This window comes from Sturnira hondurensis, unplaced genomic scaffold, assembly GCF_014824575.4.
Source record: "Sturnira hondurensis isolate 20B ecotype Veracruz unplaced genomic scaffold, ASM1482457v3 Scaffold0024805, whole genome shotgun sequence".
Classification (NCBI taxonomy): Eukaryota; Metazoa; Chordata; class Mammalia; order Chiroptera; family Phyllostomidae; genus Sturnira; species Sturnira hondurensis.
This window is the reverse complement of record NW_028097436.1, coordinates 659,591-686,201: the sequence shown is the minus strand read 5'-3', so window position 1 is coordinate 686,201 and position 26,611 is coordinate 659,591. Positions and strand designations below refer to the sequence as shown.

The window sequence follows — 26,611 nt, the reverse complement described above, 5'->3', positions numbered from 1 at the left end:
TGATTGAACGCTTGCCCTGCAGGCCTGCCCCCTGCCCTGGGCCCCTGGGGGCTGCCAGGGAAGGGGAGGGAGCTCTTGCAGAGCCATCTTTCTGCCCCCCTGCCCCTCCTTCTGTGTCCCACTTCATGGTGAGCTCCAGAGCACAGCCTCCAGACCCTGGTGCAGAGTGCTATGGTCAGGAGGCCCTCCTGAGAAGCCACATGTGTCCTGAGGGCCTCTGGGGGCCACTCCAGCAGGGCCCCAGAGAGATTTCACATGGGCCCTGGCCAAATGGACCTACTAGTGCTTGTCACTCTCAGACTCAGCCAGGTTGTGCTGGGGGGTTTTGCCGATGAGGTGAAGAGTTGAGATACCCACATGGACTCCATGGGCTTCTGTTACCAAACACAACAGTGGGAGGGTGGTGGGTGCTTTCCTTTCATCCTGAGGCCTGTGTAGAAAGTCATGATAATAAACTAAGTGTATCTTTTGGGGGGGGTCAGGTCATGTGGAGATCCCACCACTGATTGTGAACTTATACGCAGCAACTCACATAGGCTGGAAACATTAAGGTAGTCAGGTGGAGATATGTCAATGGCATACTAGAAAAAGATGCTTGTATGTTGACCAAAATACACTGCTTAGCATTATTTTCACAACAGTGTAAGCTAGCAGTGGTATAGATCAGGGATGGCCAACTGTGGACCATGGGCTTAATCTGGCCCATGCATATGAGCCATGACTGGTTTCTACATTTTTAGAAGATTGTTCTTCCCCCCAAATAATTAAACAAAGAATGAGTGACAGAGACCATATGGCCCCACAATTCCTACATGTCTAGTTATTTAATGAAAAAAAAGTATTCCAGCCCCTGGTATACATTAGACAGAGCTTTATTCTTTTGTTCAGCTAGGAACATCCTTCTCCTCCCCCATTTCTAACAATGTCTCTTGGAAGAATGAGTGCATTCTTGACTTGCAGCAGATGAGCTTGCAACACACCCAGCTCATTAGCTAGGGACTGTCTGTGCCTCTGTGTTTTATGTGCCTGGTGCATCGGTTGCAGGGAGGAAGTGAGCAGTTTCTGACGGTGATCAACAGGGTGTATGAGATGACTCTCAGGCTCCCCAGCAAAGCGGGTTCTGAAATCTCCTTTGGGACCTCTGCATTCCTGAGGTCCTTAAGGTGTCAGTAACTGCTGGCTTTGCCTTATGTGTCACCCTGTTGACGAGTCCCTGCCCTGCTTATTCCCTTAGCTCTGCTGCTGACTATCTAGGGAGAGAGAGCAGAATTACAGCAGTTTGTTGTTTAGCCAACGAGAGCAGCATAGACAAATATGCACTCAGCACCTAGAACAATCTTGTACTGCCCAGCTGCTGAGCTGTACCCAGGGGGAAACGTGGGTCGGGGATGAATCAGTGACAGGAAAGCCAGGGTCTCAGGAAACACAGTGGACCTTGGGGCTATTGAAGGCTCATGGAAAAAGGAGTCAGAGGCTAGATTCGGGCGATTCAAAGAAATCCTTAAACCTCTCCCTAGGCCCCTCCCCTTGTTTCTTCATATGCTAAGTACAGATGATCTGTATTACAAGCTAATGCTCAGAAATGACTTGAGACAGGCAGAAGTGCTTTAAATAGTATGAAGTATTGTATCAATGGGAGGAAATATCAAACTCATGCAGGGATTTTCTGTCTTCACTTTTTAAATATTGCATCTGAATGTACCTACTATTATTCAGGCTTTTTATGTAGATCAGTGTCTTTATTTTTCCCTCCAGATACAGTATAAATTTGCTGTTAGTTTTTTTTTTACCTAATTAAGTCTGTGTTTTTCACATTTTACCAATAATCATTTCCAGCTGATAATGTGGCAAAGTTGACTATGACTTGGAGGGAAAGTAATACAACAATTCCCCAGCCACATGAAAAGGAAAGATAATAACTTTGTCTTTGGACATGAATAAGCATAGTTTTAGGGCAGCTCCTTGCTCATCAGCTGCAGCAATGGATTCCTGAACCATCCATCCTGCTTTGAGCAACTTCCTTTCAGGCAGGACACTCAGTAATCTGTGCTGCAGAGTGAAGAAGAAATGCCATTCTCCTGCACAGAGCAGAAAGGTCCATCCTCCGCCCCAGTGACACCATGGCCTGGGGAGTTAAGGGAGCAGGACTGCGGAGGTGCTGATGGAGCACTGGCCAGGGGCTGGGTGCCCTCCACTGAAATCCTGACTTCTTTTGGCCAGCCCAGCCCCTAGCAGTTATCTCCCAGCAGGGACCTTGCTGGTGGGGGGCCATGGCCGCTGTTGCTTTTTGAGGATGGTGGACCTCACAGCAGCCTGGGCTCGGCCCTACTCCACAGCACACTCTGCTGACAAGGAGCAGATGCCGACAGTGTTCCAACTGGGCTCGACCAGACCTGTGTGCAGGTGGTTTCATGGTTAAAAGTCCTAGTAGTGCAAAAAGAAATCAGAGTAACAAGTGAGCACACCTCTGAGGTTGTTGCCATAGTTACCATCTCTGCCGTCTTTTTCATCACCCTGTTTTTGCTTGCAGAGTTTACCTTCCATGTGCCTGCAATCCCTCATCCCTTTGCTGACGGGCAGAGCTCTTTCCTGAATTGAATCCATAAACCCTCATAGGCAGAGGTGGCATCTTTTTTGGCAAGAAGACCCAAGCAGAACCAACCCCAGAAACAAATGAGACTCTGTGTCAAGCTGTGATTACATAGTTGTGATCCAAGGCTAATTACCTTCCCAAGCAAATAGTTCCTAAAATGTCCCCCCCAGGCCACAACCATGAAACCTACTGGGCCAGGAGGCCTGTGTGATGATGGCTCACTGTGGAGGGACAGGGGGGCAGACCTTTAGGACCTAAGCATTCCCTTGTGCAAGGAAAGCCAAGACCAATGAGATGCCATCCAACAAGCTGACACAGCTGCCAAACAATTCTCCATCTGCAAAGATTGTCTAGGTCTCTGGCTACCTGAAGCTCAGCACTCTGAAACCATGTTTCCAAGGTGACAGAGATGGCAGTCACATGTTTGACACACTCTGAGCTCTGTGTGCTCCTGGTGATGCCTATAATTTCTTTTCTCTTTCTCCAGCTCAAAAAAAAAAAGGCTGGAATACAGCTGATAAGAATGATGCATTTGTTTTTATTTACTTAAAAAAGGGACAGACACACTTCCTAGAAGTGTGTGATGAATGGTGGGTGGCAGTCGGTAAAGTTAGCACACTGGACAGTGTGGTGTATTTTGTACCTGCAACTATGTCTTGCTGTTCGAGGCCAATGCAGCTTCTTTTGAATTCTCTCATATATACAGCTCCTCCCACTTTGATATAATTTATCCTTCTTGTAAGGCCTGAATACCATTCTGGTCCATGCTCCCTGGAGGAGGGGTGCAATCTGAGAGTTAGAATTATAGACACCAGCCCTGGCTGGTGTGGCTCAGGGGATTGAGTGCTGGCCTGTGAACCAAAGGGTTGCCAGTTCGATTCCCAGTCTGGGCACACGCCTGGGTTGTGGGCCAGGTCCCCAGTAGGGGGTGCATAAGCAGCAACCACACATTGATGCTTTTATCCCTCTCTTTTTCCCTCCTTTCCCCTCTGTCTAAAAATAAATAAATAAAATCTTTTAAAAAAGAATTATAGATATGAAACCCTTTCATTTACAATGACCTGCTGTTGGGTTTGGCTGGAATGAAGATTTTGCACAATATTTACTGAGGTTAATTGGCAGGCAAATCCCGAGGAAAGAAAAGAGTAACAAGTTTGGGTATGGTCTAGCGTCCTCATCACACTCAGCCCCAACCTGGGGGCTTTTACCCCCACTATTTATGAGTCAGGGGCATTGTGAAGAAGACAAAACAAAACATGCAGACTTTAGTGTTAGGGAGGGCCAGGACCGAATAATGTTTCCTCCTTGGCCCTGAGCTAGTCCTCAATCACTCTTAACTCTCAGGTCTCAGTCTCCAAACTATGAATAGTGGAGTTGCTATGAGATTTAGAGACAATGGGTACAAAATGCCCTGGTAAGGCCCGGCCCACAGTAGCACCTAACAAAAAAGCCTTAACAAAATATTTATTTCCCCAAGGAGCACTGTCTACCATGGATGGACCAGTTCAGGTAGGTGGTGAGAGTTAGACGCCTTAATGTTTTGGAGAGTGTTGGCACACACTGAATAATTACAGGCAGGGGCGGTCTTGGATGCAACATGACAGAGGCAAAAGGAAGAAAACTGACAAGTGTAATGCTTTCTTGAAATCCTCGCAAAAGTTTGGGGACATTTTTGAATAAAAAGATTCAAGTTCTCTCTTAATGCATGCCGTTTGAATTGCAAGAAAAACTCATATTTTGCCTCTCCCATCATGTCAAGCTGACTTTTTGTCATTTTGAGACAATCCTGCAGCAACTGCTTTTATGACACATTAGAGAAGACATTCTGACCACTGTTGCCCTGGGTAAATTCTTCAAACTCCAAATAGAAGCAGTAAACATGCGAGTATAAATATGACAATCATCTGTTTAACTGTGACAATTTTAGATAGTTTTTGGCATGCTCAAAGGTACAGAGATTTTTGTGGATGAGTAAAAAATAACTTGTATATTGTTATCCCACTTTGGCTAAGTCTTGGGTGACGTTATTAGTTTCCTGTAAAATTGGCATGTTCATACATAATACCATGTTATGGGAAAGGAAAGCAATGTTAAAGTTTGCCTCCCTGGAGGGACAGGGGTTGGAGAAGAGCATAGCAGACAATTATTTATGGATAATTTTACACGAGTACAATTGTCATGGCTCTTATCTGATGACAGAAACATCCTGTAGTTGCTTAGTTTGATGAGCTGTGGCACTAATGCTAGCTTTCTGGTGGCCTTAAACTTTCTAATATGTAATATTTAAATTTGTCTGTAAAGATGTTTAAAGATCAGGTGTATTTTACTGAAGAACTATTACCATTCTCTTACAGGGAAGCTCTTCTCATAAGGGGGGCCTTGCAGAAGGGGTTTGTTAAATTCAGATTCTGAGGGAAGTTCTCAGTGATGAAGCTGCTCCTTCCCAGGATGGCAGAATGCAGTGAGGCTTGCACACTCACGTCTTCCCTGGTGCCTACAGCCCTGACAGGTCACCTGCCTCTGGGAGAGCTGTTACGGGACACGCAGACAGGCCAGAAGAGTCTAAAAACCCAGCCAACGTCTAACGCCAGAGCCCAAGCATGAATATAAATCAGGATGTCTGTCTGGTCAATGGGAAGACACTCTCCAGCAAGAGCTGAGAAAGTGGCAATATTTTCTATCCAAACACAACCAAAAACCAAACTCCAGTCCACATGCAACCATACCCTCCAGGGCAGTGTGCAAAGGTATGAGCCTTTCAGAAAGATTCAAGGAAATTATAATTTTTCTGTCAGGAAAGAAGAAAAAGATGATATAGGCCATATTTTTGCCATTAAGATTAAATAATGGCGACAACCTACCTCAAAATTCTTAGTGGAAATCACCTAAATGTGCGGAAAGAGGCCACTGAAATAAATGATCAGTAGTCTCAGGCCAGTGATTCCAGTCAATTCTTCCAAAACCACAAACCTCATTTTAAATTCTTACTGTGGAATGTGAAAAATATTTTAACTTTTACATATAGTTACCACCTTCATCTTTAGTAAGTATACCCAGTTATTAAGGTTTACCAAAATTTGGTTTACATAAAACCAGAAAGCAGCATGTTCCCCAGGTACCTGCAGAAAGCAGAAATAGATGAAGTAATTGGGTTACTGGATCTTTCACCAGAATAAATGGGCATCTGTCAACAACTCTTTGCAAACTCCTGCTTTTGATGGGTTTTTAGTCAGTATTCTCCCAAGCTAAGCAGGTATACCTCTCAAATGACAGGAAGCACATACTTGGATCATAAGGCTCAGTCCTGCACATTGCAGGTGCACTGGGGCCTCAACCCTCATTCCCTACGCATTAGTGAAGCAGCTGAAAAAAAATGGAAGAGGTGCCTTTCAAAATATTATCAGCTGTGGATTTTCATAATGGAATTCTGAAAAAGTTAAGTGATTTGCAGAGAAAGTTCTCTCTAGTCCATGTCAAAAGGGTTGTGGAGTAATTTTGCAGCCTCTAGTTTAGCGTGGAATTAACACTCACCCTACCCTAACCTCTGGATTTTTATGTTACAAAAGAAGCTTTCCTACATCTGAGCTTGGAACTGCTTAATGGAATTGTGTCAATGGTAGTTAGGTTGAAACAATGACCCTCATCTGCACTGCCTTCCATTAGGAACAGCCAGCCTTCGGCTGACTGGTTCTTTCAGCCCATCTAGACCCCAAGTCCCTTTTAGTTCAGAGACAGTGAGTGCCCTCCATCCCCATCCCTAAGGAATCAGGAGCAGTATCCAGTCAAACTGCCCCAAAAGATAAATCTCATGGTCAAGTTTAACCAAACTGAGACACTGGATGTATCAGAAATGGTGAAGTTTAAAACTTGCGCTAAAAATAACATGCCTGGGTATCAGTCATCATGGTAGGGCTCTTCCTCCCCAGGCCTGAAAATAAAATCCCCTCACTCCATCGAGAAATAGCTCCAAACTTAGAGTGTGCACTGAAAATATTCCTGATGAAATCATAACCCTATATTTATAGTCTTTTGGATTGTGCCTGAAATTCTCTTTCCCATGGCGTTTTCCAATGAAGGAGCTGGCTGGGGAGAGCGAGCTCAAAGGATGTAAGAGGGTATTAGCTTCAGGGAAGTGCTGCTTGTCCTAGGTTTGGATGGGATGGTTGTGTCACATCCTCCCTCCTCCCTGGGCCCTACCCACTGCCCAAGATTTGGGTCTCCTCCCCCACCCCATTCTCAGATGGTCCATTTGGTGGGTCCTGTCTTGTCATCCAGGAACAGCGAACTGGCCTTTCCCATAGAAAGGGGAAGGCTGCCTAAGATCCTTCTGCCTTCCTTCTGACCTTTCCCGTCCTCTAGACTTCCTCCCCATTCTCACTGAGGGAGATGGTGTGGATCTTAACAGTTGGCACTTGGTGGTTCTCTCCCTGGTGCGAGGGTGAGGGCCCCACACAGCAGCAGACCCGCACAAAACCTTTACTTCGCCCCCGGGCTGTGCAGACCCTCGGGTCCTTGGGCACTGTCATCCTGGCAGATCCTCGGGGCAGCGAAGAGAAGAACTTCCACTCACAGACCGAGTCCGTCTTGGAGATCTTGTAGAAGGTGTCTCCTGAGCCCACGGGGATGCGCAGCAGGTCCTTGTGCTGCCCCTCCAGGGCGTGGCTGGGTGGGTGCAGGGTGTAGCCCAGAGCCCGCTTGGAAGACTGCTTTCTGCGGAGGCACTGGAGTCTCAAGACATTCTGGAAGGCCTTTTTAAACTCTTGACTGGAGCATGGGTATATAATGGGGTTGATGCAGCTGTTTAGGTATCCGAGCCAGAATGCTATTTTAAAAACTGTTTCAGAAGGCTTGAAATCAGGGAAGAAAGACCCTGGAAGAAAACACACAGATTCATACTTATTATTTGTGAGCCAACCGGCCAATGGTCTGGGAAAACAAGCAAACAAACCAACAAATGTCCTTTTACATTTTTTAAAAGTTTCAAATGATTCCAAGTGTATCTGAGTCTCACATTTCACTGATCAGCCCAGATGAGTGTAACTCTTTGCGGTATCCTCAAGATGATTCTAACTTGTCCGCATGTGCAAAGTCCATTACAGGGGCAGACCCAGTGCAGAGGGTCACTCTGTCCTCCGTGACTGAATGTCTCTCGATGTCCACTGTGAAGCTTTACATAATGAAAACTTGAAACCTAGGCTGAGTCCACATATGCAAACTGTTTTGCCTGAACTTAAAAATAAGTTGGAATTCATTCAAATAACCCATATAAATATGGGGTTATTTGAATATTCCCTCTGTTCTTTAAAGCAATGTTATATAGACATGGCCTAAATAGTTATGAATTCCTTCTCTCCTGAATGTGGGAATTGTGATTTTAATGAGAAACCAAAATTTACAGAATGTTGGCTTTACCAGCTTTTAGCCAGTCATTTTCAAAATACACTGTAAGTCCAGTCATTGACCTACTGTGTTTACACTTAGATTTTTGATGGTGTGAATTCAGTAGACATGGCACTTTGAATTTTGATCTTCTCCTGAACTAGTGATTTGTGGTATGGTGCTCTCTCATGATGCTGGGAAGAGGCAGCAATATGATTTTGCCAGACTGTAGGCTAATGTAAATGTTCTGAACACACGTAAGGTGGGTGAGGCTAGGCTAAGCTGTAATATTTGGTAGGTGTGGTATGTTAAACGCACTTTTAATTTATGTTTTTTTTTAGCCTGTGGTAGGTTTATGTGGATGTAACTCAGTGGTCAGTTGGGGAGCATTTGTATTTCCCTCTGATGCTGTAATACGCTTCCCTGCTTAGCATACTCCAGTGGCCGCCCCTGCCAAATCCTTACAAAATGCTTACCAATTGCTTGACAGTCAGGATCTTCCACAGAACTCAACACATCCTAATCTAGCTTTTTAACCTCTAAACTTTTACTCAGACTAGACTCACTACACACTTGGAGACAAGTCGCTGATCATTTTTTGTCCTTGTTCTCGCGAGTTGGGTCCCGATGTCTGAAGTGCCCTTTCTACCCTCTTCACCTACTCAAGTCTTATTCACTAGTTAACAAAGCAGAATCCAGTTCCAGTCCTCTTTAAATCTAGAGCAGTAGCTGTCACAGAGCTGTTGGCAGCGTAATAACAAATGTGGAACTATGAAGAAGGAACAAGGTTGGGAATTATCTTACTCAGTTACTTGATTTCCAGATTACAAAACGATGATTGAAGAGGCTGTCCCCACCTGATAGCTGTAGCACTAAGACAGTGATACATGAGGGGACCCAGAACCCGCAGTCCAGTGGTCTTTATTCTCTGCAAAGCTTTTGCTCTTGTTTCAGCTCAAGGCCTTGATTTTATGTCTTTCTTTTTCTCTCTGCTCTATGGACCCACTAGAGCCACGACAAATTGATGGGTGTCCTTAAATCTAGAAAACAATGCTCTAGAATTTAGTAAAGGATCTCATAAATGTAAGCAAAGAGTAAACTTAAGTATTGCAAAGGTGACAAAAGGGCACAGAGGTGACAGGAGTGTTCACTGTCCCCGACACAAAATCCCTGCTTGGTTCAGCCTGTCTCAGAGGAGTGAATGCACACATGTACACACACGCACACATGTGCACATGCATGATGGTTGTGAAGTGAGAAAGTGTTGTTCTTTAGCTCCAAAGCTTTTAACGTTTTCCTCTAATAGAATTTACTTTTACTGAGTGCCTGTTGTAAGCCAGGCTCTGTGCTAAACAGTTTATTTACAATTTAATCATTATTAGTAACATCCTCATTTTACAAATGAGAAAACAGTGGGTTGAATAACTCAGCTAAGGTCACTCAGGCAGCTGGTTGCTGGCATAGGTGGGATTTGAAATCAGACTGTCTGATTTTAGGGCCTACTTCCTTTATGGAGTCTCAAAATCAATTTGAATACTACATCCCTTGGGAAGGAAGATGGTGAATAGAATGATGAAGTGTACATTTGCCAGAAGCTAAATTAGAAAGGTGCTTTTTCTTTTTCCTTTTAAACTTTATATTGGTTTCAAGTGTACAGCATAGTGGTTAGACAGCCATATACTTTACACAGAGATCCCCCAACATTGCCAGCACCCATCTGACCCCACACATAGTTACCACAACATTACTGACTGCACTCCCTGTGCTGTGCTTTGCATCCCAATGACTGTCCTGTAACTACCAGTCTGTGTTGCTCAGTCCCTTCACCCCTTTCAGCCATCCCCCAAACCCCCTCCCCTCTGGCACCCCCCAGTCTACTCTCTGTGTCTATGAATCTGTTTCAGTTTTTTGTTAATTTATTTTGGGGGATGATGCTTTTTCAAACTTCATTTGAGATGTGGATAAAGGGGTAAGACCAACAGGACTAGTGGTTTTATGTGAGTATGATCCAGTTCCAGAAAAAAATTCTTATATTATGATGACAATACATGGTCCAATATATCTTTCTAATGATGCAATAGTGACGTGACTGCAGGAGCCCACATCACAGAGGCCTGCCTTGGCCTGGGTTTCATGGGCGTAGGTGAGCAGGGAGCACCAAAACCTACCTTGTCTGAGAATTTTACTCTTCTATAAATCAACTGGAGAGGGGGGTACATTTTTCTGATTTTAAGAATTTTAATTAAAAGAAAAAGAAAAATACATGAGGCATGAATGTGAATGGTAATAAAGTGATTTGGGATCCTTGGAATTTCCCCCAATTCTGTCAAGAACACTTTTTTGCTTACAGAGCCCAGATCTGTGTGCACGAATATAAACCTCCAATTTCCTTTTAGGTCATCTCCCCAGCCCTCTTCCCCTGCCTCAGGCCCTGCTTCATTCCAGGTCTGGCAGACTGAGAGCTGAGTGCCTGGGCTCCCTCTGCTGCGGCCTTCCCTGTGTCCACAGCTTCTGAGGTCAATACTGGTCCCCTGTCCAAGTGCCCTGCTCAGAACACCTGCTTCCTCACTGCCTCTGAGCCAGAAGGAGAGAAAGGGAGAGGGTTAAAAGGAATTTGTACTCAGATCTAAATGTCAGTGTCCAGCTTTAACCTCCCAGGGATGTCGTTTTACTAATCCAAGCAAATCTCTTTTCAAACCGTAATTGAGAGATGCTTCTGGACCAGAGGCCTTCCCTTAAATGCCATCATTTGGTTTATCTTACTAAGTGGCACCTACCTGTGTCTAAACCCAGCATGATTTGCCGGCTCCCACTCTGAGCATTCCGTAGGGGCAGGTCGTGGGATCCGCCTCTCCTGCTTGTACTGTCTGTCCCATCTTCTGGTGATTCTCTTTCAGCAGGTGCTGGATGGGGTTAGGAGAGGGACTCATGACTGTATTTCCCTCAGGAACTTTCTAAAAGGTGTTTCCTTGCTACTTGCTCTCTTCACATTCTTAGATCTCTCTTGTGCCTTCATTCCCCCACCTAGGAAGGGGAGACTGAGCTTGGAAAAGGCTGTGGTTGCCTGGTCCCAGTCAAGGTCCCCCATCCCACTAGCTCTTCTGTTCAAACATGTGCAATCAGGGGCTGCTCTGAACGCTTCACTGTTTCTATGCCAACCTCACTTTCTTCCCTCACGTCTAGACTATGATGATGACGCTTTGTGGAGTGGGAAGGCAACTGAATCCCGCTCCTCCCTGTCCTTGCCCCTGATGGCATGGAGCACTGAGGTTAAACTGTCTAGTTAGGGATTGATGCCTCGGGCCCAGTCACTAGGCTGTGAACTTGATCCGAGCAGGTACCATGTTAGCTTGCTTCTCATGGAGCTCCAGAGCCTGACACAGTGCTGGCCTCTCCAGCATATCCTCTCAGTTTCTGCTCAGTGCATGGCTGGTTCCTTAGCTGACTGACTGAATGAAGGCATGTGTCTCCCTGATGATTCAGGCCTCTGTTTCCCAGTGGGGCCTGCCTTTCTTCTCTGCCTGATGACTGCAGACCTGGACCCCTCCTTCTCCCCTCTTCTCCTTCTGTTGTTTCTTTCCTTCTTTCTACCCAGTTTCTGTGTAGTCCTTTGGTCTTCTCTGTGACGGTATTTCACTTTTTTTTTTCTTGCTGCATTAACTGGTGTCTAGTGTTTCTCATCATGCTTCACAGAAAGATCCAGACTTTTGAACTGTCCACATGAGCATAGGGACTTCTATGTCTCTTGTCCCCAAAGGTAGGTAGTGCTCCTCAGCAACCTCTGCCCAGACTCTGCTTCCAGGTTGGGTTGACACTTTATGTGAATCAGCCTGGTTTAATTCTTAAACTTTGGAAAGTCCCCAAGCCCTCCAGGACTCTTCCCTTCATGGAGTTTCCTTTCTCTACCTTATCTGCTGCAGGATCTCTGTCTTCGCTTTAAGACTCTCTGAACACCCTGGTCAACTAGAACTTGGCCAGACTGAGGTAAGTGGAACACCAATTTATGCCTGAACACCATCCACATCATCACTGCCAGAGGTTCAGAATCACTACCTCCACTTTGGAGGCCTCTAGATTCCAAAGGGAAATTGAAAATTGGGATTTCAAATGACACCACTTATGTATCATCACTCAATGTCCTCTCCCTTAGGAACATGTGACTTTTCATTTCTGATCCTAGCTCATCTGTAGACTAATGATGGAGACACTGGCAGCCAGTCTAGTGAAAACTTGGTCACTATAGTCATGATTTAGCTACCAAGTTACAGTCAAGTTTGCTCTCAATGTCCCCAGTACAGGAGAAAAACACTTTTTGGCCAATGTGGGTCTCCTAAGTGAGTTGTTTTCACCAGTGAGAACAAGAGTGGAGTTCTCAAATTCCAGCTTGGCACTGGTCATTAGAAGGTCCCTCTTCCATTTCCCTCTTTCAGAGTCAGGGAGGTATGGTACAGAGGCAGAAAACAGTGAGTCACTCTTCCTGGCCCCAGCCTCCCAGCTTCTCTGCTTCATTTCACCTCCCTGAAAATATGTCATCTTTGTGACAATTTTGAGAGACAGTGGGTTATAATAAGCCCTAATTAGTTAGAGTCATGGAATGCCAGAATGTGAAGATGACTAGAAACATAGAGACTAGCAAGTACTGTCAACCCTTGTTTTGCAGATGGAGGTGGTCAGGCTGAGGGAAGGAAGTGGTTCCCACAAAATCACCTGCCTTGCTTGTGGTCCAGTCAGGACTAGACCCAACTCTGCTCTGCTTCTGCCACTTCTGCTCCTGATCATGTGTGACATTCAGTAACCCAACAACAGCACAGCAAGTGTCATGGCAATATGTCTAGCTATTAACACAGGATGACAAGTTTTGCAGAGATATTGAGGAAGAAGGGGGAGGATAGTAACATCACAAATAACTACCTCATTTACAAAGTCATAATGTACTGTTCAGACACGGGGAAAAGGGAACAGTGGGTGATGATCTTGAAGGGCTCATCTGTAGGGTATCACACTGTGAAAACTGGAGTCTAATTGACTCCAATTAAAACAATGCAAATTCCTAAGGAGAAGCTGATGTTACACAACCATGGGAGAAAAAATAACCCTTAATTGTTTCTCCTTGTCCAACCCATGGTCTTTCTGTGTATATGGTACCAGTCCAATGTGACTGGTATGCATCCAACAAACAGAAGAAAGACTCAAGTGGTCACACAAATGGGTAGCCAGGTCCCCAGGCCAAGGAACTCCAGTTCCAAGCACCATTCAGGCCAAATCAGTTGGTATCTTCTTTCCAGGAAGAAACCCCATTGAATTAAACCCCAGAGAAAAGCTGTAGGGTTCAGAGTGTAAGCATATTATTATCTTGGAGCCTGGCTGATGCCTCCATGTGGGGCTGCTGGTTTGGCTGTCAAAGTGACTCACCTGATTTCTCCCAAGGTCCATCCAGGGGCAAGCTCTGGGCAGCTCAGCCAGATAGGAGTCTTTTGTTATCTACCTAGAGTGGTGGTCAGGAATCTCTAAGGATTCCTGGCCAGATTAACTGGAGACTAGAGCCCTAGGCTATCAACCCACTACTCATGGAGAGACTTCCCATGAAATGAAAGTCTGTGTATGCACACAGATTCATTTTCCTGAGAAGAGGACTTCAACTTCCATTGGCCTCTCATGGTGGTCTTGGGGACACAAAAGATGTCTAAGCCTGCCCCCCAGATCCCCAAAACAAGCCTCTGGTTGACACACTGTACTTAGCCCCTATGTCCTGATGAGAGCATCAAGCTCAAAACTGGCTTGAAGGTGTTGTTAGCTCAACACCTCTTTGAAGGACCTGCTCTGTTCTTCCATTACCCAGAGCTTGTGCCTCCCATTGGGGAGAAGTGATTGGTCTCTTGTGAGAGTTAGTATGTTGAGTCTTTTCTGAACTTCTTGGCAGGAAGCTTGAGCAGTAGTCAAGCTGAGGAAGGATGGAGGCATGGGGGTGGGGGCAGTTCGGAGAGCAGGGGAAACAATGCCTGTAGTGTTCTGGGTACACAGCACTGGGCAGGACAAACCTGGAGTGCTACTGGGACTGCCCAGTGTGGGGTGGGGGTGCTGTCCCTGTTCCCTGTACCCAGGGCCTTGTGTGTATTGGCTTGCGGTTGCTATGCTATGATTACTGTTACCAAGAACTACTGGGTCTTCCAACCCAGGCAAGAAAAGAGGTCAGCTGGGGGGGATTTCTTCCACCTCATGCTCCTGTAAGTGGGAGACTCTCATTATGGGATCCTTTTATCTGGCTGAGGGCAGCTCTCCAGAATTAGGGGTTTCAACCTGAGTGAGTTCAAGCTGCTTGGAGTAAAGTTCTTCAAAACATTTTTCTCACCAGTTACCAAAGCCCCAAACTGTAGTTCTCCCTTCAGAAAAGGGGACCATGTCTCCCAGAACATGCATGTTTGACCCAAGCACCCATGGTAACTGGGAAGACTCACTGTGCTCATTACCTCAGGAGAGCTCCTGGTGCCATGTGCTCCATTTTGAAATGAATAAATAGCGGAAACACTTTCAAAAGATAGCACAGCTTTCTCCCTTTAGTTAACAAAAATTTAAGACTTGAGTCAGAAAAACGCTGACAAATGTCATCAAGGTCTTTTATGGGTTGTTGCCTCAAAAGCGATCTCCTTTCATAAACCAAGTTATTTTCCAGACTTTGCCACCTTCATTAAAGTGTTTCATGAGTCTCACATTTGAAACATCTTCTTATTGCTGTACAAATGCTTTCTGCAGTCACCCAGTTTAAAGAAGAGCAATTTTCAAACACACACCAGTTAGCATGCTCTAGTTCTTTTATGGGTTGTAAGTTTTCTTCTTTCAGAAGAATTTCCTGCCCTGACTTGTGTAGCTCAGTGGATTGAGTGTGGGCCTGCAAACCAGAGGATCTCAGTTCAATTCCAAGTCAGGGCACATGCCTGGGCTGCAGGCCAGTTCCCAGCAGGGGACGCACGAGAGGCAACCATACATTGATGTTTCTCTCCCTCTCTCCTTCCCTTCCCCTCTAAAGATAAATAAATAAAATATTAAAAAAAAGAATTTTCCTTCCCCTGCCTTGTGATGAATACTTTTAAGATCTACTCTCTTAGTGCCCTTCAGATATACAACACAGGGTTGTTAACCATAGTCACCCTGTTGTATACGACATCCCCAGGGCTTGCTACTCATTTTGTAACTGGAAGTTTGTACCTTTCAACACCCTCAGCCATTTCACTTACCCTCTGTAAGCTTTCCTGTTTGGGTCTTTTCTTTGAAAGTCTGTCTCATCCTCCAGAGTGTGTGAGAGCTTCACAGCATCAGGGGCTCAGTTTGTCTCTCACTGCAGTGCAGACATGGGGTGAGCCCTGTTCCTGAGCGAAGAAGGTGTATGTGACCCCTCAGCCTCTTTGTCTCACATTTCCACTGGTCACTGGGCCCCACTAATATTTTCTCTGGACCCTCCTTCAGACTTGGCCTTTCCTTCCACCCCCATCCCTGGACCCTGCCCTGGGGCAGCAGGGCTCTCTTCTGGCCTAGCCTGGCTCATCGCTAAGCCAGCAGTGCCTGGCTCTGCCCTGCAGCTGGATCAAGGTGGTACTGCTCAGAAATTGAGGCTGCTCAGGACCAGGAGTCAGGAAGGCTTCGATTGCTTGCTCAAAGCTGGGCAAGTCACTTTCCCTTCCTGGGCCTCAGTTTCCTAATCCGTAAAATGAAATGTGTTTTTTAAAAAATTACTTTATTGTTGTTCAATTACAGTTGTCTGCACTCCCCCTGCCCACACCCTCCCCCAGCCAAACCCACCTCCCTCCCTTGCTTCCGTCCTACCCCTTGGTTTTGTCCATGTGTCATTTCTAGTAGCTCCTGAAAACACTTCTTCCCATTGTCCCCTCCCTGCTCCCATCTGGCTTTTGTTAAATTGTTCTTAATTTCAATGTCTCTGGTTATATTTTGTTTGCTTTTTTCTTTTGTTGATTATGTTCCAGTTAAAGGTGAGATCATATGGTATTTGTTCCTCGCTGCCTGGTTTATTTCTAAAGTAAAATGTTTTGACCAGGCCTTTGTTACCACCCCTTCCACCTGTAAAAGCATATGTTTCTAGGTAAACAGGACCTGTCAAAAGGGAAAAGCAGGCCCCTGTTAGGTGGGATGATTGAGGAATGCTGGGAGATGGCCAGGAGGGAAGATGGCAGACTAGTTGGGGGTGAGGGGCACAAGGTTTTGGGTTGAGTTTGGGGAGGACATGTTGATGGCTGTCCTGGAGATTGGCCTCTGACGTGGAGGGACAAAAGAGCTGGGAGGACATGGCTGGTGGCTGCTGTCATGAGGCATGCCTGCACAGGGGCACATGCATGCTCCAAGACCCATGGACAGTGTGGTTCACGGAGGAAGAATGGCATTGGCTCTTTTTGTGCACAGGGCACAGCATGGCCCCAAGCTTCCAAGCTCCCTGATTATGTGGGGGCTGCACACATGCATGTCCATGACCTGAGAGGTGATGGAAGTGGTCATCTCTTCATCTGCAAGGGGGTAAGATACAAATGCATGCAAGCGATTGAAGCCACGAGGGAAAATTCCCAGAAATGACTAAAGGGGAGGGAAATCTTTCAAGGGACTCAGTAATATATTAAGGGAACCTCATAATGTTGAGATTTGCCAAGATGTCTACTGTGCGTTATGTTTTTGTTGCTTGATAAGATGAAGTTCAAGCTCATCACCTTGTCATTCAAGGCCCTCCATCATTTGATTTCACCAGCCTTCCACAAACTTCTCTCCAATTATTCATTCACTTGACAAGTAAGCTGATTAGCACCTTCCCTAAGACAGACACTGTTGGAAACACTGGAGATAGGATGGTCAGGAAAATGCACAAGGGTCTGGGCCTTGGAGTTTGGGCATCTGTGGGAAATTCTATGAGTATTTCCCACAGATGCCTGCTAAATTGATTTGTGAAGGCTTTCTTCTTGCCATGATAGACTTTCCATTATAACTTTGTTACTCCTCACAGGTGACACTGGCCTTAGCTCGTTCTCCTGCTCCTTTCTTAGTGGCCTGTCCCTTTCTCTTGTATTGATTCAAACTAAACCCATTCAAATGCTCTACTTCAAAGCTGTGTTCAAAATCCAGCTCATCCAGGGCCTCTGCCTTCATCGTGCCTTTTTTTGCACCATTTCCCCTAAGTGTTTAACCTTAGTTACTTTTCTCTATAGCACCCTTCACCACCTTCTACATGTGTTTCTCTTTGTGGTCCTTTTTCTTGAACATAAAGTCCTTGAAGCCAGAGGTTTCTGTATTTTAAAAATTATTTATTTATTTAATTTTAATTTTAAAATTTTAATTAGGTTTCTGTATTTTTATTTCACTGCTGTATCCTCAACACCTATAACAGTTTACAGCACACAGATGGTTCACAGGAATACTGTTGAATGAATAACACATTCAATCCTTACAATTTTAGTCTCTTCAAAGACACATATTACTTGTTACCCTTCCTTTTTCTCTCCCTCAGTGATGAACAATTCTCAATAAATGTTTATTGAGTCAATGGATGGTATTTGTTGATGGAAGAAAATGACATTTTGACTAAAACTCCTGCTTCAACTACTTACAGCTAAAAATGCAGTTTCAAAGGAGAAAGAGAGCCTGTCTTGACTCACATTCCAACACTTTATCTTCCCAATCTTCAAGACATTCTTATATGCATAAAAACAAAATGATCCTACAAATAATTTCATGCAGCTCAGTCATAGCACTTCATAAAATGGTTCCTTCCAGTACTTGTAAAGATGTTTTACAGGGTCTCACAGGAAAGGCTGCCATCTGTAACTAAGACATGGTAGGCATTGGCAGCCTCTCATGCTTGTGGGATGTGAAGTCAAGGCCAAAGACCACAAATCTGAAGCAGTGACCTAAACAACCAAAATCAGTCATCCCAGGAAGAGGCGTGGGAGTTTTTCAGGGCAAAGTCCTTTCACACTTGGTGTAAAGTCTAAGGCAGATTCCATTTCAGAGTCCTGACTATGAGGACATAGGTGAGCTGTCTGGTGCTTATGTACTGAGAGGTGCACAGAGAGGAGGCAGATGAACTTTTGGTTCTGTACTTCCTATAAGGATGCCAAATCTGAGTTTCCTGGGCAATCCTGACTTAGCAATAACATACCAGCTCCTCTCACTGGCCATCAGGTCACCCAGAATCATATGTTTTGATACTGTGGTCATCCTTCAGGAAATCATATAGCTCTAAGGCAGAATATGAGTAACTCTTTGTTCCACGCCCTTGTACACCCCCCTCTCCTGCCTGGGTTAAGCCAGGGAGAAAGATGTTTTATGGATCCCGCCTGCTTGTTCCCAGCCTTAGGCTTAAACTGGACTGGCCCTGCAGAGGGCCTGAGCTCCATCAAAAGTGGTCAATACTCAAAACGACATAACATGTATGCACAGGCATTTTATAGCTTATGTTCAAAATAGAAGATATCTTTTTGGAGTCTATAATATGGCTTCTAAATACCACTGGGCAAATCAACTTTAAAATACAGAAAGGGATTGAGGAACTTTACTTTTTAATTTTAAAAGGCAAAAGAATATGACATTGTTTTAATTAAATACATCTTTTAAAAAGAATTGACCATAACTCTGTCTTTCATAATAAATGCAATCTGGAGCAATCTCAAGTTTACCTGCAGGGCACACTCTAATTCTTCTCAAACTTAACCAAGCCTCCTGCTGTCTCAGCTAAGAGCTGTTTGAGGCTCGGAAGAAGGTGTCCCTAACCTCCTGGGCCACAGACCAGTACTGGTCCAGGCCTATTAGGAACAGGGCCACACAGCAGGAGGTGAGCTTGAACATAATGTGCTTGAATCATCCTGAAACCACCCCACCCCCACTATAGTCTGTGGAAAAATTGTCTTCCTTGAAACCAGCCTTTGGTGCCAAAAATGTTGGGGACTGCTGCTCTAAGGGAGAGGACAGAGGTCAGAGAAGCACATCCATCTCCATGGCTTCCACTTCCTTTTTTTCCTTGATGACTCCCAAATTTCTGTCTAGACCGTATCTGGCTCCAAACCTCCAGTTCTGCGCACACAGCTATTCTCAAACCATTTCCTCTGTCACATAACCAAACTGAACTCATCCTCTCTCACACACCAACTCTTTCTTCTCTATTTCACCCTTAGTAGGTGGAGTCCCTTCCCTGGAGTTGCCCCAGCCAGAAACCCACTGTCATCCTCAAGCCTTTGCTCTCCCACCTCATCTACCACATCCAAGCACCCAGTCAAGACCACTGAACGGCATTCTTTGTCACCACTTGTCCTAGCTCTGGGCACTGTTGTCTCTAACTAAGATCCTGTATCAGCCTACTAATTCAGCTTCCTGCTTCTGGTCTTACCTCCTTCCAACCCACTGCCCACAATGTAGCCAGAGGGATTCTGAGAAAACAAACCTGATTATCACCTTTAACCAAGTCATTTCAATGACTCTTCATTGAATTCAAGGTCAAGTACAAATTCTGTACTAGGACTTATTAGGTCCTCAGGTCTGGGAGAGTTACAATACATTTTGATAGTTAACTAGTCAGTAGAGTATGGTGATCCAAGTGCCCATTCAAAGACTAGTATTGCAGAAAAGTAGAAAATTATAACCCAAGGCTTTGAACATTTGTGTAATGTTAACTGAGTGACACTATCTTTAGTTCACTAAGATGTCATTTAGGGTTATCGTATTTGGTGTGTCACAGTTTAATCTTAAAGAATAAACATGTGACTTCCAGAAGGCAGCATGCCCACTAAAAAGCCTTCCTTCCCAAGGCCAAAGAATAGGAGCCACTCATGAGTTTTCAAATGTTCTAGTGGCAGTGGTGACAATGGCTCAGAAAGTTTTATAAAACCTGAAAAAGCCTTTATGGTTATGGAAAAAAAGGTTATGGAAAAAACCTTTTTTCCCCGAGTCAGGAAAAAAGGTGCCTAAAGGACAGAGTTTGCCTAAACAACCAAGTTTGAATACAACAAAGGTTTAGTAAACAAAGACACAGCCAAAGAACAGAAAATTGAACTATACGGAAGTCCAACAACAATGAACCTTTCAACCAGACTGGTAAGAGGGGCAGAGCCAGCAGCGGAGCAGGGTCAGGCAGGAAAGATCCCCTGACCCAGGCACACAGGCAGCTCAGGCCCGGCCGGGGTGCGGGGCAGAATGACCTTGGTCACACATTCGCGCACAGTGAGACGGACCGCACAGGCCCCCGCGGGCGAACCCAGTGGCAGAGGGCTCACTGCGGTCGCACATTCACGTGTGAGGAGACAAGGTGCGTGGGCCCTGGTGGCGGTGGCAGTGGCGGCAGAGGCCCCAGATGGGACCACCGTGCTCCTCTCTGACCCCGCCCCCATGTACAGTGTCACAACCCAGCAACTTAGTTGCCCTGCTCTGGTGAACACCTAGGGCTCCGATCCTGATACGTAACAGGCACGAACAGCCCAAAAGATGGCTCAAGAAGAACTCAAAGCCCCAGAGCCGATAACTCTAAGTGACCAGGAAATAGCCAGCCTCTCAGATGCACAGTTCAAAACACTGGTCATCAGGATGCTCACAGAACTGGTTGATTATAGTCACAAATTAGAGGAACATATGAAAGCTAAACTAATTGAAATGAAGGGAAATGCACAGGAAACCAATAGTGATGGAAAGGAAACTTGGTCTCAAATCAATGGAATGGACCAGAAAGAAGAATGAAACATCCAACCAGAAAAGAATGAAGAAACAAGAATTCAAAAAAATGAGGAGAGGCTTAGGAACCTCCAGGACATCTTTAAACGTTCCAACATCCAAATTATAGGGGTACCAGAAGGGGGAAAGAAACAGCCACAAGTGGAACACTTATTTGAACAAATAATAAAGGAGAACTTCCCCAGTCTGGCAAAGGAAATAGACTTCCAGGAAATCCAGGAAGCTCAGAGAGTCCCAAACAAGTTGGACCCAAGAAGGAACACACCAAGGCACATCATCATTACATTAGCCAAGATGAAAATGAAGGAGAGAATCCTAGAAGCAGCAAGAGATAAGGGGACAGTCACCTACAAAGGAGTTCCCATCAGACTGTCAGCAGATTTCTCAAAAGAGACCTTCCAGGCAAGAAGGGGCTGGAAAGAAGTATTCCAACTCATGAAATCCAAAGACCTACAGCCAAGATTGCTTTATCCAGCAAAACTTTCATTTAGAATGGAAGGACAGATAAAGTGCTTCTCAGATAAGGTCAAATTCAAGGAGTTTATCATCACCAAGCCCGTATATATGAAATGCTAAAGACAAGTCCCTTTCTTATATAAAGGGACTTATATAAGAAAAAGAAGATGAAAAATATGAACAGTGAAAGGACAGCAAACTCACAGTTATTAACAACCACACCTAAAACAAAAGCGAACCAAGAAGACAGCTAGATCAGGAGTGGAACCATAGAAATGAAGAACACATGGAGGGTTAGCAACAGGGGAGTGGGAGGAGGAGAAGGGGGGAGAAGGTACAGAAAATAGCATAGACAGCAGGTAGAAAATAGATAAGGAGGAGGGCAAGAATAGTGGGGGAAATATAGAATCTAAAGAACTTGAGACACGTGGTTATAAACTAAGGGGGGGAGAATGGTGGGGGAGGGAGTGTGCGGGTGGAGGGGAATGAAGGGGGGAATAGAACAACTGTAATGGTATAATCAATAAAATATATGTATTTTAAAAAAAGACACTACAAAGAAAGAAAATTATAGGCCAATATCCCTTATGAACACAGGTGCTAAAATACTCAACAAAATATTGGCACACTGGATCCAGAAATATATTACAAAGGTCATACACCATGATCAAGTAGGATTTATTCTGGGGATACAAGGGATGTGCAATATTTGCAAGTCAATAAACATGATATACCACATAAAACACAGAAGGATAAAAACCACGATTATATCAAGAGATGCAGCAAAAGCATTTGATAAATCTAGCATTGATTTATGATAAAAACTTTCAGCCTAGTGGGAAGAGAGGAAATATACCTCAGTGTAATAAAGGCCATATATGACAAGCCCACCACCAACATCATACTCATTGGGCAAAAACTGTTAAGTGTTTTCCTTAAGGCAGGGGTGTCAAACTTATTTTCACTGGGGCCACATCAGCCTCGTGGTTGCCTTTAAAGGGATGAATGTAATTTCAATTCCTTAACAGTTAAGGAGTAGTTACATTTATATAGTCCTAAAATTATTTCAGCCCTTTGAAGGTGACCACAAGGCTGATGTGCCCCAGTGAAAATGAGTTTGACACCCCTGCGTTAAGATCAGGAACAAGATGGGGATGTCTGCTTTCACCTCTCTTATTCAACATAATACTGAAAGTCCTAGCCACAGCCATCAGACAAGAAGAAGGAATAAATGGTACCCAAATTGGAAAGAAAGAGGTAAAAATGTCATTATTTGCAGATAACATTATACTGTATATAGAGAACCTTAAAGATTCCACTTAGAAACTAATAGAACTGATAAATGAATTCAGTAAAGTAACAGAATACAAAATCCAGAAATTGGTTGCATTTTATATACCAATAATGAAAAATCAGGTAAATTAAGAAAATAATCTCATTCACAATTGCTTTAAAAAGAATAAAATGCCTATGAATAAATTTAACCAAGGATGTAAAAAAACTTGTACTTGGAAAATTATAAGACTCTCAAGAAAGAAATTGGCCCCATCTGGTGTGGTCTAAAGAAAGAAATCCACCCATCAGTGGATTGAGCATTGTTCTCCAAACCAAAGGGTCGCCAGTTGGATTTCCAGTCAGGGCACATGCCTGGGTCGTGGGCCAAGTCCCAACTGGGGGGCGGGGGGTGTGAGAGGCAACCAGACATTGATTCTTCTCTCCCTTTCTTTCTCCCTCTGTTCCCCTCCATCTAAAAATAAAGAAAATCTTTACAAAATAAACATTAATTTCTAAAAAAAGACATTGAAGAAGATACAAATAAGTAGAAGCATATGCTGTGTGTATGGATAGCAAGAATTAACATTATTAAACTGTTCATGTTACCCAAAGTAATCTATAGATTCAACCCAATTCTTGTCAAGAAACCAATGGTATATTGCACAGAACTAGAACGAATGTTCCAAAAATTTATACAGAATCACAAAAGAGCCAAATAGCCAAAGAAATCTTGAAAAAGAAGAACAAAGAATCACAGTACCTAATATCAAACTATTCTACAAGACCATAGTAATCAAAACAATATGGTACTGACATTAAACCAAAGCTATAGATCAATGGGTCAGAATAGAGAGCCCAGAAATAAACCTATGCCTTACCTTTATGGTCAATTAATATTTGGAAAAGGAGACAAAAACATACAATGGGGGTAAAGCCATTCTGTTCAATAAGTGGTGTTGGGAACATTGGAAAGACAGGTACAAAGAAATGAAACTAGACCAGCAACTTACACCATATACAAGAATAAACTCACAATGTATTAAGGACTTAAATGTTAGACTCAAAATCATACAAATATTAGGGAAAAACATAGACAGTAAAATCTCAGACATTTCTCATAGCAACATTTTTTTTCTGATATATGCTTTGGGCAAGGGAAACAAAGGAAAAAAGAAACAAATTGGACTAAATCAAACTAAAAAGGTTTTGTACAGTAAAGGAAACCATCAACAAAATGAAAAGACAACCCATGAATGAGAGAAAATATTCACCAATGATACATCTAATAAGGGCTTAATATCCAAAATTTATTAAAAAACTTCTAACACTCAATAACACAAAAACAAAAAATCCAATAACAAATGGGCAAATGACCTGAGTAGACACTTCTCCAAAGAGGACATACAGAGGACCAATAGACATATGAAAAGATGCTCAGCATTACTGGTCATCAGAGGGATGCAAATGAAAACACAGATATAATTTCACACCTGTCAGAATACTTGTCATCAATAAATCAACAAACAACAAGTGCTGGTGAGGATGTGAAGAAAGGGGAACGCTAGTGCACTGTTAGTGGGAATGCAGATTAGTGCAGCCACTGTGCAAAACAATATGAAGTTTCCTCAAAAAATTAAAAATGGAACTACTTTATGACCCAGCAATTTCACTTCTGGGAATATATCTGAAGAAATTTGAAATGCTGATTTGAAAGACTGTATGCATTTCTATGTTCATTGCAGCATTATTTACAATTGCCAAGATTTGNAGGGGAACGCTAGTGCACTGTTAGTGGGAATGCAGATTAGTGCAGCCACTGTGAAAAACAATATGAAGTTTCCTCAAAAAATTAAAAATGGAACTACTTTATGACCCAGCAATTTCACTTCTGGGAATATATCTGAAGAAATCTGAAATGCTGATTTGAAAGACTATATGCATTTCTATGTTCATTGCAGCATTATTTACAATTGCCAAGATTTGGAAACAGCCTAAGTGTCCATCAGTAGATGAGTGGATAAAACAGGTGTGGTACATTTATGCAATGGAATATTACTTGCTCATCAAAAAGAAGGCATTCTTACTCCTTGCCACGGCATGGATGGGACAGGAGAACATTATGTTAAGTGAAATAAATTAGCCAGAGGAAGACAAATATCCTATGATTTTACTTATATGTGAAATCTAATGAACAAAATAAACTAATAAACAAAATAGAGACGGGCCCATAGATAGAGAGCAGGATGACAGCTTTTGGGGGAGGTGGTTATGGAGCTTGGTGAAAAGGTGAAGGGATTAAGAAAATAAAACACCATCTTAGACAATTGTATGGTGTTACCAGAAGGAAAAGTGGGTGGGGGAAGGTAGAAGAAGGTATAGGGGGAAATAAATGGTGATGGAAGGAGACTTGGTTTGGGGTGGTGAACACATGATATAATATACAGATGATGTATTATAGAATTGCACAGCTGAAACCTATGTACTTTTATTAACCAATGTCACCCCAGTAAATTCAATTTCAAAATTAAAAAAAAGAAAAGCCACCAAAACAAATAGGCAAAACAGTCTGAGTATAATATATACAATATAAGTGTCTGACAGAATATTTGTTTCTTGTATATGAAAAGATCCTACAACTATAAGAAAAAACAAAGACTGCAGTAAGAAATAGATAAAAGACTTGACATATGAAAATATATAATGGCTACTTAAGTATCTGAAATGATGCTCAGCATAATTAGTCATCAGGAACACACAATTTAAGAGCACAGTGAGATACTACCACACACCCACTACAAGGACAATAGTGAAGAAGGCTGACAATACCAAATTGTGATGAAACATCCAGGATTCTCATGCACTGCTGGTGGGAATGTAAAAACACTTTGTTTGGCAGTTTCTTATAATGTTAAATTTTACCTACCATATAACTCAGCAGTTCTACTCCTAGTTATTTTCTAAGACAAATTCAAATATATATCCACAAAACATTAGTACATGAATGTTCAGAGCAGTTGTAGTCATGATAGACTCCAAACTGAAAACAATCCACCAACAGGAAAATGGATTAAATTATGATATACTCATAAGACTGAAAAATACTTGGCTATAAAAAAAAGAAAACAAACTCCTGATACTTGTAAATGAAAGGGATGGATCTCAAAAACATTATGCTGAGTCAAATAAGCCAATTAGAAAATAGTATATACTGTATGATTACATTTATATGAAGTTTGAGAATATGCAAAATTAATCTAGGAAGATGTGGTTCTACTAGGAAGAGCAGGGATTCACTAAGGAAGAATAGAAGGTGATAAAATACTCTGTATTTCTTAAGGTATAGTTTATTATGGGTGTGTATGCATGTGTAAAAATTCACCAAAATGTGGATTTAAATATCTATTTTACTGTACATAAATTATACGTCAAAACCAGAAAGTTACTAAAAAAAAACAAAAACAGGCAAAGCCTTGACTAGACCTTTGTCCTAAGAAGATACACAAATGGCCAACATCGAGAGATGCTAGTCACTTGTCATTAGAGAAATGTAAAACCAAATCATAATGCAATATCACTTCATACCCATTAAGATGTCAATAATAGAAAAATGAACCACAGCAAGTGTCAGTGAGGATGTGGAGAAATGAACCCTCACACATTGCTGGTAGGATTGTAAAATGTTGCAGCCATTTTGGAAAACAGCTTGGCAGTTCCTCAGAAAATTTAACATAGCATTACCATATTACTGAGGTAAGCAAAAACATGACCACACAAAAACTTGTACATGAATGCTCATAGCACCATTACTCATAATAGCAAAAAGTGTAAACAACTGATGAATGGACAAATAAAATGTAGTATATTCGTACAATGGAATATTATTCAGTCATAGACAGGAGTGGTGCATGTTACAACATGGATAAACCTTGAGAACACTATACTAAGTGGAAGAAGCCAGACACTGATGGTTAAATATTGCATGATTCTATTTCTATGAATTATCTAGTTATAAGCAAACTCATAGAGCTATAACATTCATTGGAGGCTGGGGATGAAGGGGATAGGGAGTTACTGCTTAATGAGTACAGAGTTTCTGTTTAGAGTAATAAAACATTTTGAAATAGATAATGATGGCTCTACAGTATTGTGAATGTAATTGAAGCCAAGACCTGAAACCACAAGATTCTTAGAAGAAAACAT

The 26,611-nt window shown here is 43.1% G+C and overlaps 1 protein-coding gene across 3 annotated transcripts in view; it reads right to left on the bottom strand.

The window, feature by feature from the left end:
• Window positions 1–299: 299 nt before the first annotated feature.
• The window catches only part of ADRA1A (adrenoceptor alpha 1A), a 103,888-nt gene continuing 77,576 nt past the window's right edge, over window positions 300–26,611 (bottom strand). For 2 of the 3 annotated variants that reach the window (XM_037038656.1, XM_037038657.1), the window contains exon 3: window positions 6,865–7,463. In XM_037038656.1, the coding sequence (XP_036894551.1) occupies window positions 6,949–7,463 (515 nt within the window). In that variant the 3' untranslated portion in view covers window positions 6,865–6,948. Of the gene's footprint in view, window positions 2,425–6,864; window positions 7,464–26,611 lie in introns of those variants that run through there. The other variant, XM_037038658.1, reaches the window with a different exon arrangement.